Genomic DNA, 13,929 nt, shown 5'->3' with positions numbered 1-13,929 from the left:
CTACTAGGATTTAAAAAGGGCATAAGATCTCTGAATAATCTGCAACAGTGGTATCCATGGGAGAATAAAGAATGCTGAACATATATGTCATTGCTTTGAAATGGCCCATCCTTCTCCACAGCTGTTATTGCAGGGGAACAATGTTCTATGGAATTTTACAAAAGGGGGGTTTCTTACTTGGCAATTGAATACTTTCTTATGAGCTCTACTTTATCAATTTGGGGATATAATTTTGGGGGAGGTGATGGTTGATTATTTCCTAAGGGCAGGCTAAATCTATGTCTGCCAAATTTAAGAGAAAATACTAGGGTCAGTGGTTGGAGGAACCTTGAAAAGCCTTTTTAAAAAAAGTAATCTGCAGATATTTTTCAGTAGAAGACAACAGTAGCAAAAGAAGAAAATTACTGAATGTTGTAAATATTTTTCATGTGTTCTGTAAGCTGTGGACGTCAGATACTCAAGCCTGTTCCAACACCAGAACCAGAATCTGCAGAAAATAGAGACAGAAAATCAGGTGGGAATTCAAAGTAGACAAATACTTGATATCAACTTCCTGCTTTTTTTTTTTTTTTTTAAGCCAGTTAAATTAAAATTTTACTATTTCTACATAAATTTTTCCTATATTTTAGCCTGTATTTTAACTTGTGTATGTATTTTACTTTGTTTTGTGTTTTGGTATAATCAAAATAATACAAATAATGCCTGCTTCACAGTAAGGATTTTAAAACAAGCTTCCACTTATACCTTTGTGGTTCTGCACTCCATATATCAAACAAGTTCTCTACCAACCAAGCCTGACCTAATCACTGAACCAATTTTTGCAAATAAAAAACTATGCTTTTAACTTTTCTTCATATTCTAATAGGTTTTGTCTAATAAATTTTGTCATTGACAACTTTTTTTTTCTATGTTTCTTAAATAAAATGTTTTAGAAACAAGCTGTTACTTACATTTCTGTGACAAATCTGCATGACCAGTTAAAAAATTATTAGACTAGTAATTTACAAATAAATTATTGATTTGTTATTTCTGTATGCATTTTCTTTTAGGTGAAWTTGGAAGTGCTAATGTTTCAAAAGAATCTTCCCACCATACAGAGAAGAGGAAAGATGAAAGGAAGGAAATGATTGATCAAACACAAAATAAACTGCTTGTAAGCATGTAATTGCAAAAGAACTTGCAATAACTTTTCTTAATMCAGTATTTTTTCGTAATTTCTAACTTGCTGTGGAAAGGTTTTTGCATTGCTAACATAGTGATTTCTAAAGGGTAATGGTGCACTGTTGGAATTCAAATTTTCATTTAACAATTGTTTATTTTTGTCTTGCATAAATGCCACTAGCAAATGACAGGAAAGGTTGTGATTGTATTGATTTTGTTGATCAAAATAGGTTTGTGTGGATTCAGTGTTGGGCGGGTATGCTGAAATATTGATTTGGTGGTATTTTCTTTTGGAAGTTTATGAAAGATGCAGCAGTTCCGGACAGATTTACAAACAAATGCTCATACAGTGCTATTAACATATTAACATACACCAGGTGTTTTTAAAGCTTGTCCAATTAACAAACTCTTAAAGCTCAGTAAAGCTTTGGTTAGCCTATGTATATTTTGGCTTTCTTTTATTAACTCATCTTGTTTGAAAAGAAAGTAGAAGGAAAATTTAGCACCATCTCAGAAAGCCCTGGAATCTGCTGTCCCAAAATAGGAAGAGTCAAGCCTTTAAGTGTGCTATTTGTGATATTGATTTATGATTTTCTCAGAGTCGTAGTTGCAGCACCATTCAATAAATTCACTAATGATTTATCATTTTCAGGGCTTTTTGTGCCAACAAAACTGATAAATTAGTTTTCATTGTTATTTYAGAGATGATAAAGTATCTTAATCTCATACAGGTGGAACAGAGTTCTACATTAGAAACAATGTTATTAGACCATGATTCACTAATGGAGAAGATGAACAATTGGAATTTCCAAATTTTTGACCTTGTAAAAGAAATGGGAAATCAGTCTGGAAGGATCCTTAGCCAGGTTTGTTGTCTTTTATTATGTGAGGGAGGGTATGTCATGCTTATACATTTTATTTAAACCATGAAGAAGTTTTGTAGTCAACATATATAGAATGTTTTCTTGAAAAGCAAATTATGATTTCTCACGTACTCCATGTTCATTGTAAACCATGAAAACCAGTTTATCTACAGAGAACCTGCTCCAGATTTTCTGGATTTTATTCTCCATATAAATAGGTTAGACTCACACTGACTAGGTTTTGTCACAATATGCCATTTCCTGTGCAAAATTATCTCCCGCTTTCAGAATTACTGCTCTGTCAACCTGTGGGGGAAGTGAAGTGATCTTTTAGGCAGCCTTTTTCCTCTTGATCCTACAAACAATGGGATTTTTTCCCATGCTGCTTTCTGCATGTAGTACCCTTTTATCTCTTTGTGACTTATTACAAAGCTCTTTGGTGCAGTTTCATGTTTGCTGAAGCCAAATCTGCTGGCAGGTGCAAGAGTAGGATTCTGTTTGCTCTTCCCCAGCTTCTCCCATTCATCAAGGTCATCTGGAAGCTCCTGTCTCCTTCTTTAGAGAGGATTTAGCCATCATGGAGCTTCTGATCTGACCAATAGATAGTTTTATTTCCAGACTCTTAGTTTTCCACCCTGGAGGAAAAAGTGTGTCACTTTTGTTCAAGGTCATTTTAGGAGCAATCAACTGGATTGGAGGGAAGGAAATAAATTGGAAGCTCTCTGATGCAGCTGGAATCACAGGCCTGCACCTGTACTGAAGTCAGGGAAAATCAATGGGGATAATTTMATTTTTGTCATTAGAAACCATCTTTTCTTTCCTAATACACAATATTTTGGCYTTTTTTTTATTTTGTTGTTTTTTAAAATATTCAATTAGTCTTGTTTGATCAAATAGGATTAGGCTTTGAAGTACACTAAATTCTATGTGTAAACTATAACATATGGTTTATTATTMTATACATATATGGGTTTTCTGAGTACATTTTTGTAATATTTGTTCATTTACCAGCTAATTTTGTTAAAAACACTCTAGATAAATCATAATAAATACAAGAAATAGGATCTTTTTGCCAAAGTCTCAAAAACATACACAGTGCTATTCTTTCTTTGTGTTTTTTTTTTTTAATTATTAATGATTCTGCTGCTATAATTAAATAATTTGAAGTTTTGAATAAGTCAGAATAGAATTTTTTTTCAGGTCACTAATGGAATAAACCATGACTTATTTAGCCTTACAAAAAATTTTGGGGGATGTTATTAAAAATGATCAGTTGTGCATAGAATTTATCAGTAAGGAAATAAAAGCTTTCATAATTCTGTATTGAGAGGATCAAAACATCTACAGTTTTGTGGTAAAGAATTATTAAATATATCTCTATGACAATAGCATTCCAATAATAGTGGGATTKTGGTAATTTCCATACTGGCAAGTAAAATTTAAAAACCAGGAATATTTTTAAAGTTGAAAAAGCAGAATATGCTTATGTACATCTTCCAGAGTTAAATTAATTTTAATCTATATTTAGGTAACTTACACCTTGTTTCAAGACACTGGGTTGTTTGGAATTTTCAAAATCCCCACTCAAGAATTCATGAATTACTTCCGTGCACTGGAGAGCGGCTACCGGGATATTCCCTGTAAGTACTCCCTGCTAACACACAGAATTCTTAAAATCAGTGTGTCTCCTTTAGTGTGTGCACATTGCTACAAACGTTTCTGTTTGTACACAGTGATTACACTTGACAGAATTTAGAACTGGTCTAATGAATTGCAGGACAAAAGGARTCTAAAACGGAAATTGTTAATTTGTACTTAGAAGGTAATCTTAAAGAATTTGAATTAGCAGTTGAATCAAACATACCGAAGTCAATGGGAGAATATTTGGTGATTTAAGAGACATTTGGGTTAGCTCCTTAATAAAATGAGAAGCAAATAGGGGATTTTGATGGTAGTTGTTCACCTTGCTGTGCAGGGCAGCCAAATTTATTGGAAAACAAAGCAAAAAATGCACTTCCCCACTCCACAGATGTTTGCCCATCCCAAGTCCTTGCAGGTATCAGGTTGCAGGCCATGCATGTTTCTCACCATCATTGATTTAAAAGGCCATTTAATCCCTTCCTGAGGCCCAGGTAGGATGGAGTGTGCATGGACAATGTTTGATATTTGTCTAATGTCCCTCTTAAAAGTGCTCAGTGATATAAATATCCTCCACTAACAATTTAAATTAAATTTTTTCCTTTTATATTTAATAAAAATCTCACTTATAAYACATTTCATACATTTTGTTATTGTTGTTCCTTTTGATTATGTTCCAGATAATATTTTTWAAWTTTTTTTTKCTGATTTTCAGATCACAATCGTATCCATGCCACAGATGTTCTCCATGCAGTGTGGTACCTGACAACACGGCCCATTCCTGGATTTCAGCAAATCCGTAACGAGCATATAATGGAAAGTGACATAGGTATCTATTCACAGGGGTTATTTTTGTTCAGCTGAAAAAATATTTYAATGAAACTACAGTAGGTAAACCAAATTATTCTGGAAGAAAATATCTAATTTTTCTTATGACTCACTTTTTTTTTTCCCCTGTACTTTATGTAAGGCGGTAGAAAAAATCACAAAGCACACACCACTCAGAAATATCATGGAATTGACTTTTAGAAAAATTGTGAGATGAGTAATGGTTAGTTTGTTAGCCAAGAATACTGGTTCACTTAATAAATTTTCTGTGCTGAACGAAACCTCAGTATTCTGCCATAGTCAGGGTATTTTTAGCATTTGAAATGCATTAGATTAATATTTCTTAACTTTATTGGAAAGTTAAATAGGCCAACAAAAAAATACCAAAGGATTTAACTTAATTGAAGTTCTCCTTAATGGAGATAGTRTAAAAATTAGTATTTTAGAATTTTCTATGAGGTATTGTATGCAGACTTCCAGACAGGGAAGTGACCACCCTAACAGTAACTGCATAAGAGCATCCCTGAAAGAGAAATAAAGACTCCAAATTTAAATTTTGAGTGAATTACGTCCAATGAGGCTGGGTTTTGTGTTGTCTATGACTTCATAGAACTAACTTCTAAATTTAGAATTTGTAATTTTTGCTAAAATCCTGTAAGTAAAGGTTAAAAAAGTGATTGCAAACATAGACATTCATGCTAAAAGGTTTCTATTTCAGCAAAATGAAAAGGAGAAATCAAGCACTGTCCAAGAACTCTGTTTTTCTGTAGAGTAGAAAAAGACAAGATGTGGATTTTAAAGGGCTGGAATTTTCTCTTTTTCCCAAGTTCGTCCATATCTGCTTGATTGCACACTATTTCCTTTTCTTTCTCCAAGTGTTAAATGGCTTGGGACTGGACACTCTAACTGGAGAAAACTGATAAAAATAATTTTGTTCTCCCTTACAAAAAAAAAGTAAAATTAAAATAAGAAATTATAATCTTATTGCTTGAGAAACTTTTCCAATATATTTTCAGGATTTTTGATCCTTGTTTATTCTATTAAGGTAAAGAAGTTCCTCTTATGCATTTATGAAATAAGTGCAATTCCTTTTCCTTTCTTCTAAAGTAGTGAATTTGTCAATGGGAAAGAGCAAAATAAAACTGTGACTCTTCTTATCAAGCAAATGTTTCTAACTTAATGGAGATAATTTCTTTTGCAGTAATTTCTACTGCCCCTCAAGGTTTTTCTGTGGGTTTGCAAGTTCAAGAAGTGGGCAAATTATAGAAATACTAAGGAAGGTGCTGACTGATCTTTGCTTGGACCAATTGAGGTTGGAGGCAAACAGTAGCATGCTCTGTTAGTGCTAAAAATTTGCTCCTCAATGGCCCTTCAATTTTTCTCCAAAATTGTTAATTTATCTATGAACATTAATGTGATTTTTTTTTTCAGAATATAAGAATGTTTTTCTTTTTGCCAATTATTCAGCTTTGTGATTGCAAGGATAACTATATCATATTTGCAGTAGTGTCTGGCTGAGTCATTCATGAAGTATTACAGATATGAACAAAATACTGTTCTAAAAAATATTCTATTTTCGCACTTTGAATTTTATTTAGATGAAACCAGTGATATTGCCCCTGTTCAAGTCAGCTACACTTCTTCAAAAAGCTGTCCTATTGTTGATGATAGTTATGGTTGTCTGGCATCAAACATTCCTGCTCTGGAATTGATGGCTTTATATGTAGCAGCTGCCATGCACGACTATGATCACCCTGGACGYACAAATGCTTTTCTAGTGGCCACCAATGCACCACAGGTAAGGACCTCTTTAACCAGAGAATTATTTGGTTTTGTCTGAAATCAGTACAAGATTTTTTTTTCTATTCTACATCCCTAATGTGAGTTGTTTAGGATTTAATGACCAATTTTAGAAATGGGGAAATTAATTTTCACTGCACCTCTGCAATATTTTTATTTTTCTTCCCTGACAAATTCTGACATGTTTGGTATGTACTGGTTGTGTGTGCATGTAAAAGCAACTTTCAATTTACGAAATATAACAATAACAACAAAYGTAACAATATAAATAACAAAATAACAACATAAACTAGTGCAGGATAGAGTAAAGGATTGTTTCATAAAGAGCTTGGCCCTAGGTCTGTCTAAGCAATTATGATGGCTATTTGGATCTCTTTTAGTAAGTTACAGACAAGAAAGTTAAATAATAATTACAGTATCAGCAACAATAGGTCAGAACATAGTACAGCTCGTTAAAAGATAACGACTTTGAAAGTGAACTTTCCAATCAGTTTCCAACAACTCCTCATTACAAAAAGGGTTTAGACAGTTACGTATTTCTGCTGGAAACAGCATACAAGGTAGAACAAAACAAACAACATAAACATCCATCCCCAATTTTCAAAAATATAAATATTCTTCAAAAAACTGCAAAAAGGCATTGACAAAATGAAGTTTTTTTCAGGTTCTGTTTAATCTGTATTTGGTTGATTATTTTCTAGTGTGTTTTATATAAGTGTGGAAGTTGTGAATAAAATCTGATACTGTTTTTGTATTTTAGTTAACTCATTTGCAGTTAAAATTTGCAGTGTTAAACATAGCCCTTTGAAAACTAGTGATACTCTGCACTGTTTATAACAGTTCTTATATGTTTTGGAGTCCTTTTTGTTGTAGGTTTTTTTTTTTGTTTGTCATTTTTTGTTTGCTTATTTCTTTGTTTTTGTTGAGTGGGTTTTTTTGGTTGTTGCTTTTGTTTTTCCAACACAATTAAGAAGAATTAAAATCATATACTTAGATTTCTTTTCTTTTTTCTTGTTTTTTTTTTCTTTTTTTTCATGACTGSGTGGCATAAAACATACACTGCTCCGCACATACACTGTCCAAAGTCTTAAGTGATTTGTGTATGTGTGCCTACAGTCTGAACGTTGCTGTTACTAAGACTTTAAGGACTTTTAAAGAAACAAAGAACTTTGCTAACTGTTAACTTTTGGGTGTTTCCCCTCATCTGTCATTTTTGTGTCACTTTAACCCAAAAGCAGAAGGCAAAACATAATCTCCATTTTTTATTAAAGCTAATGCTTGTTTCTGACTAGCTCTTAAACTTCAGATTATTTAATTATACCTTTAAAACTTTCCTGTGTAATTTATGATTCTTTGGGCTTTTATTTTTTTTTTTCCTGTAGGCTGTTCTCTACAACGACAGATCCGTCTTAGAAAATCACCACGCTGCATCTGCCTGGAATCTTTTCTTATCACGACCAGAATACAACTTTTTATCAAATCTCGATCACGTAGAATTCAAGCGTTTTCGTTTCTTAGTGATTGAAGCAATCCTTGCCACAGACCTCAAGAAGCATTTTGATTTTCTTGCGGAATTTAATGCCAAGGTTTGTTCCACTTTAGTGTCTGCATTGATCTGGTCCTGATATACTGATGCTATCATTGCTTCTCTGGAATTGTTAGTTTTAATTATTTGCATTTAAAGTCAGACATTATTTAAATTTATTAAAAATGCAAATAAAGTGCAAACCTGCTGTAGATGGTTTGTAGATTGCCCAATAAACCCATGAATGAGCAGTTTTAATTTGATGTCTGTGCTTGCCCCAGGTCAATGACATGAACAGCAACGGCATTGAATGGAGCAATGAAAACGATCGCCTGCTGGCCTGTCAGATATGCATCAAACTGGCTGATATTAATGGCCCAGCCAAAGTCAGAGAGCTGCATCTGAAATGGACTGAAGGCATTGTCAACGAATTTTATGAACAGGTGGGTGTGGAAAGAGCAGTTTTCTCTTCTTTTTAATGATGGGCGGATGGGTGACTGATTCTTTGTTTTATCAGTGGTTTAACTAAATTAAGCCTTATTCCTTCTTTTAAATCTTCATGCAGCATATTTCCTCATTCTGAATACTGAAATTTATTTTCACAGGTAGCTTACTAGCATGATCTTTTAATTTCTATTAATTGTGTTAGAAAACAAGCTCCTAGCCAACATTCCCCATTTTTCAGCTATGAGGGGATTTTTGAGGGGGGAGGGCTTCTTTCCTTAGGATGATGTTGATAAATCAAAATAACTTCTTTCACCTTTGGAAGTTAAGTTCACAGATGTGTTTCTAGGTCAAAGAATATGTACAAAATCCGCAAAATTGGAAATGTATGTTTAGTCTAGAATAATCAGGTCTATGAAAGTGCTGAGATATGTGATTATCGCTCAGGTTTTTCTATGGGTAGCTGTTCAATGTTCTTCTCCAGTTATCAAATGGGGCAGGGGGAAAACCCAAACCAAACAACTCTTCTCTGGATGTTATAGTTCATCTCATTCTTTTGTGGTCCTGGAGGGGATGCCATTAACAGAAAGCCTGTCCCTGTGCTTTCCCTCATGAGGAAGTTGCAGGTTACTTGGCTAATGGAAACTAGCTTTTAAAATAAAAATTTAAAGTTAACTTTGTGAGAAATTCTGATAATTTTTTTCATTTCTTTTTCAGGGTGATGAAGAAGCAAGTCTTGGATTACCTATCAGCCCCTTCATGGATCGTTCTTCTCCCCAGCTTGCGAAGCTGCAGGAATCTTTCATCACTCACATTGTTGGCCCCCTTTGCAATTCCTACAATGCAGCTGGGCTGCTCCCGGGGCAGTGGATCGATGAGGAGGACGAGGATGCAGAAAGCACTGAAGATGAYGATGGTGCTCAGTTAGAGAGTGATGATGAAGAAATGGAAGGTGACCTTATTTTAAGTAAGTTTCTGTATTTCAGTTGGTGTGTAGTTGTCATTCAGTAGCTTCAGACACAGCAATGACAGCTGAACTTGTGCCGTACAAGTATTGTAGATTTTGCTATTATGCTGCTTCATAAATTTTCCTCTTTTAATAAAAATTTTGTTGCCACCAGGAGACTTGCAATTTCGAACAGAAATTCATTGATATCCTTTGCCATTCCACAATTTAAATAGTCAGAAAAACCATTCGTGTGTCTTGCTCAAATTTATGTCTCTCTTGCATTGTGCCATTGGTTTTGTGTGTATGAAATACAATTACTTGGAATGTCAAACAATCCAATATGCTTATAATTTTACAGAAGCTCAAAGAAAAAAAGGTAGACGAATATTTTGCCAGCTAATACACCACCTCAGTGAAAATCACAAAATATGGAAGAAGGTCATTGAAGAGGAAGAAAAAAATAAAACAGAAGGAGCCAAACTGCTGACTGAAATCTCATCTTTACCTCAAGCAGATGACATTCAGGTTATTGAGGAAGCTGATGAGGATGATGAACGACAACTGGGAGAAGACAAAGCGTGCTAGGGGAACTCCAGTGGTGTCCAGTGTGATGACAGCCTGCTCTTTCCACTGTGTTGACTTTAGCCTGACGCAGTTCACATAAAATCGAAAGGCCTTAATACTGTGAGAGGATTCTTTTTACTCTGGTGGAATCCCACTCCTATGCACTTTTGCCACACAGAATATGAAACTTTATTCAGAGATTGAGTATGGTATACCCTGATGCAAAGTTCTTTATGCCTTAGTCGGTATAAAATATCCTGATATAATGCTGCCTTGCTGAATATGGAACTCTTCTTTTCCTTGAGGTACCTGCAGTTTTTAAAAACATTCAGTGACTTTGATAACCAAAGTGGCAAGAACTTTTCRCTAACAAGGAAATGCAGGATGAATCCTAATCTTGTCTTGAGTTGCTTATCTCATGTTGTTTTTGAACATGGATGAGAAGAAGTCTGTGCCTACATGAAAACCATGTTACTGCTGCAGTGCAAGCCTGTTGTGGGGTGTCTGCTTAGTGCAGTAGYGTGCTTAATGTAGCCATCTCAGAGCAACTGTCTGAGGACTGGGACATAAATGCTGAATTCTGATATTTGTGGTTTGAAAAAGAGGAAAGAAAATCCAGGTGCATCTATTTCTGATGCTTTTTATTATTGTGCATAATCTGATGTTTTATTTTTGCAGAAAATATTCAGGTTTGCAGTGGATGTTCATGGTAATTCATTGAATTTGAGGCCATTATCATCTGTTGCCTTGCTGTTTTGTGGTAGAACATTAAAAACCTGTTCAGCTACTTAAATTATGAAGGAATTTTATTCTTTTAGTCATAAGTCATGTTGTATTTCCTGCCCTTACTCAGGTTCACATTTGAAAAACAAGTCARCCACATCATAGATTTTTATCTTGCACCCGTTTCCCATATTAAATTTTAAGGAAATAAGATGGTATCTCATTTATTCTTTGTATGTAAAGCTTTAGGAGAATTAAAGGTTTTTTTTTTTTAAAGGTGTAAACTACTGTTTCAAAATGGCTATTTTAACTTGCCCCACACTTTTTCTTTCATCACAAACACAGCTTTTATTGCCTTCAAGTTTGATGTACATCCCGAAATATCCATATAGAAACCAGAACATGGAAACTTTGTGTAACACCTGACATGAGATAAAAATCACTGTACCACATTTTAGATTGCTGAGTTTTAAAATAACAAACTTAGACATTCCACACCAATATATTTTTAGGAACACTACCATTGCAGGTCTAATTTGTAAACAAATAGAAAAGTCATAAATTAGGCAACAAGTAAGCAAGAAAGCCACCAATAAGTCTAGTTTTAAAAATGCTCATTTTAGTACTAAACCTTTATATGCTGTGTAGTTATACTGAATAAAACTGAAATGCACGTGTGCTATTTCTAAATGTATCTCAGCATATTTGTGTTTACATTTACATCAATTGACTTGAAAAAAAGGTAACCTTGTGTAAATTGTATTACACTATTTTACACAGATTTTCATTCTGCTATTTCCATGGCCAGTTTAAATAGCTGAAAAGTTTGGRTTTTTTTTCAATTTTCACTACTAAGCTTTTTGTTGATGCACTTAAAAGACCACTGAAATGTGCTTTTGTTATATCTTCAGTGCCAAATCCCTCCTTTCTGACATTATTACTATCACTGCAGGTTTTTTTGTAACATGAGCAGTGTTAAACCAGATATTTCTGTCATTAATAAAATGCTGCACTATTGAAGCTGGCACTTTTTGATCATACACTTGTATTTTACATTTCTTTGGTCATATATTTTCCTAACAGATAATGTGAAGACTGCAAAAATTATGTTTCTTTCAGTATGCTGTATTCTCAGCATTTTGTGTTTAGACAGTGTGTTTGAATACATAAAATAGCATTTTAATATTGTTTAATATCATTTTGCTCTGTCTAAAATAATGATACAAATTAGTTTGTCTAAGTTACTGTTCTATTATTTTCATACTAGGTTTCCATTTTTTTAATTTCCYTTGAAAAGTAAGAATAACAAGGTAAAAATAGACATTTTAGCTTTCACTAAAGCATTGGCATGATTTRCATCTGGTGACATCTTCCCAGCAACTTTCTTATCTCAGGTTTCCCTTAAACCCTCTAGGAATACTCAAACAGTTTCAAAATCGAGTAGCAAGCAGCAAACCTGTGTTTTATAAATTATAATGCTAATATGTATTTCCAATTAGAAATTTTCAAGTTACAATAGCTTGCTTCAGAGATATGTTTTATTATGAATGCATTCAAAATCCACTTTAAAGTGTCTGTTATTTATGTATGCCCGGTATGTGATTCATTTTTACTCAAAGAGTGAAGGGAATAGAATGGGAAAAAGTTAACAAAGGGTGGTGGATATGACTGTAACTAAAGGTGTCTTAATCTTTCATAAATGGTAATGGAGGGTCCTCTGAATGTTGATTGAGCTGTTGCTCAAAATAACATCTCTCCCGACAGGACACATTGCTCTTAAATCTGCAATCATACTTCAATTCTCAGCTACCAGGAGATGCTAAGTGGTGCTGAAAACCACACAAAGGAACATTTAAAAAACTTTCTAATGTGACGCTGCTTTTTTTTTTTTTTTTTTTTTTTTTTTTTTTTTTTTTTTTTTTTTTTCCCAAGAAGTGGACAAAATTAGCCTACCCTGAAGTTTGTGCCATGCAGAAGATACACCTTTTAGATATAATATTCTCAGGTTTGAGTCTCTCTTCTTCTCCTTGCCTTTTTTTACACTGTGTRTTGGATTACTTGCACCCTTACACACAGAATTAGACTACCAAGTTTTCTGTAAGGACAAAATACTCTTCATGCTTCTGGAGTCCTCTGGATGTRAAGGAGGTGCTCAACTAGTCAAAATAAATTACTGGGAACCTGTCCCAGTGAGTTCTCCCTCCATGAGAAAGYTGAATGGTGAGTGTAATGTTCACAATGAAAGGAGTGGTGTAACATTGCTTCAGGTAAGCCCAGACTGATAAAGTTTATGTGAGGCCTGATTTTCTCTTTGCACAGAACCATTTCTTTGTATTTGCATCCAGTTTTAACCCCAGCTGGTGACAGGTGAATCAGCAAAAGGAGTTAGAACAATTCCAGGGCTGTGTTTCAGTTTTGGTGCTGTCCCATCCTGTGATTTGGTGTGGCACCAACATTCACATGGCAGCACTTCCTCTTTTGTCAAAAAACATCTGAGATGTGCAGAACTGGCAGCACCTCATACACTGGTGAGTGTGAGAGCAGAGAGACCATGAGTTTTGGAGTAAAAGGATGGAATTGGCTTAGGTGTTGAGAACTAGAAAGAAGAGGTAAGGATGACACAAACAAACAAATTTACTAAAGATATTCAGAAGAGAGACACCATTTATTTTTTCAGGTCAGTGTGGATTCTAAATATTATGGAAACAGTATATCTTCATCAAGTCAGAGTGTTTGGATTTTTCGAAATGAAATGAAAATGGTACTGGAAATAATGATACAAATATCACAACTTAAGCCATGATATGAGCTTTAGGAAATTGATCCTTCTGTGGCCAAGAAAGATTACCTGAGACAAAATAAATATACAAAGTTGATTAAATGAGGTACAAAAAGCATGATCAAGACAGCTTGATCAATTTTGCTTTTTTCCTCCAGCTTTCTTCAGAATTGTGTCTCTGGACAAAGTGCTACTTCATTCATGTCTGTGTTAAGGCAAATGAGGTAATGAATTGCTTTCATTTTTGCAATGAAGGATTTTCCTTTTGATATCTTCTGGAGTAAGTCTTTAACTTGCCATAAAAATCATACGGCGGATTCTCAGAGATGAAGCTGACAAAAGAGTAGAATTGGTAGCTGCTCCCTATGTGATCTTAGTTTAATAGGGCTGTGAGCAGCTCATGTTTTGTTCTCTGCTGAATGAGAAGGAATAACATCTTTTTAGAGGAAAGAAAGCTAATGGACTAAGCTGCTCCAGGATAAACATCCCATTGCAYTTGGCTTTCTAGTTGGCAGTGACCCTCCTGTCATAGAGCTTATGAATCTGGCTAATAGACACATGAACTGAACAATCTCAATGATTTTGTTGTCCATTTGTTGCCCTTATTTCTCTCAGACATTTCTGGGTTTAGCTTGAAACAATAGTTCTGGTTAGT

At 34.4% G+C, this 13,929-nt stretch overlaps 1 protein-coding gene across 1 annotated transcript in view; it reads left to right on the top strand.

The window, feature by feature from the left end:
- PDE3B (phosphodiesterase 3B) overlaps positions 1-11,647 on the top strand; it is an 81,049-nt gene extending 69,402 nt beyond the window's left edge. The window contains exons 7-16 of the mRNA XM_057369685.1: positions 441-514; positions 1,050-1,153; positions 1,893-2,027; positions 3,553-3,664; positions 4,378-4,491; positions 6,089-6,288; positions 7,673-7,876; positions 8,097-8,258; positions 8,977-9,226; positions 9,567-11,647. Coding sequence (XP_057225668.1) covers positions 441-514; positions 1,050-1,153; positions 1,893-2,027; positions 3,553-3,664; positions 4,378-4,491; positions 6,089-6,288; positions 7,673-7,876; positions 8,097-8,258; positions 8,977-9,226; positions 9,567-9,793 — 1,582 coding nt within the window. The 3' untranslated portion in view covers positions 9,794-11,647. The remainder of the gene's footprint in view (positions 1-440; positions 515-1,049; positions 1,154-1,892; positions 2,028-3,552; positions 3,665-4,377; positions 4,492-6,088; positions 6,289-7,672; positions 7,877-8,096; positions 8,259-8,976; positions 9,227-9,566) is intronic.
- Positions 11,648-13,929: the final 2,282 nt, after the last annotated feature.

Source organism: Malurus melanocephalus, unplaced genomic scaffold (genome assembly GCF_030028575.1).
Source record: "Malurus melanocephalus ecotype Western Australia unplaced genomic scaffold, MMel_1.1 scaffold_114, whole genome shotgun sequence".
Lineage (NCBI taxonomy): Eukaryota > Metazoa > Chordata > Aves > Passeriformes > Maluridae > Malurus > Malurus melanocephalus.
Note: the sequence above shows the minus strand (reverse complement) of the source record. Positions and strands in the feature narration are given on the sequence as shown.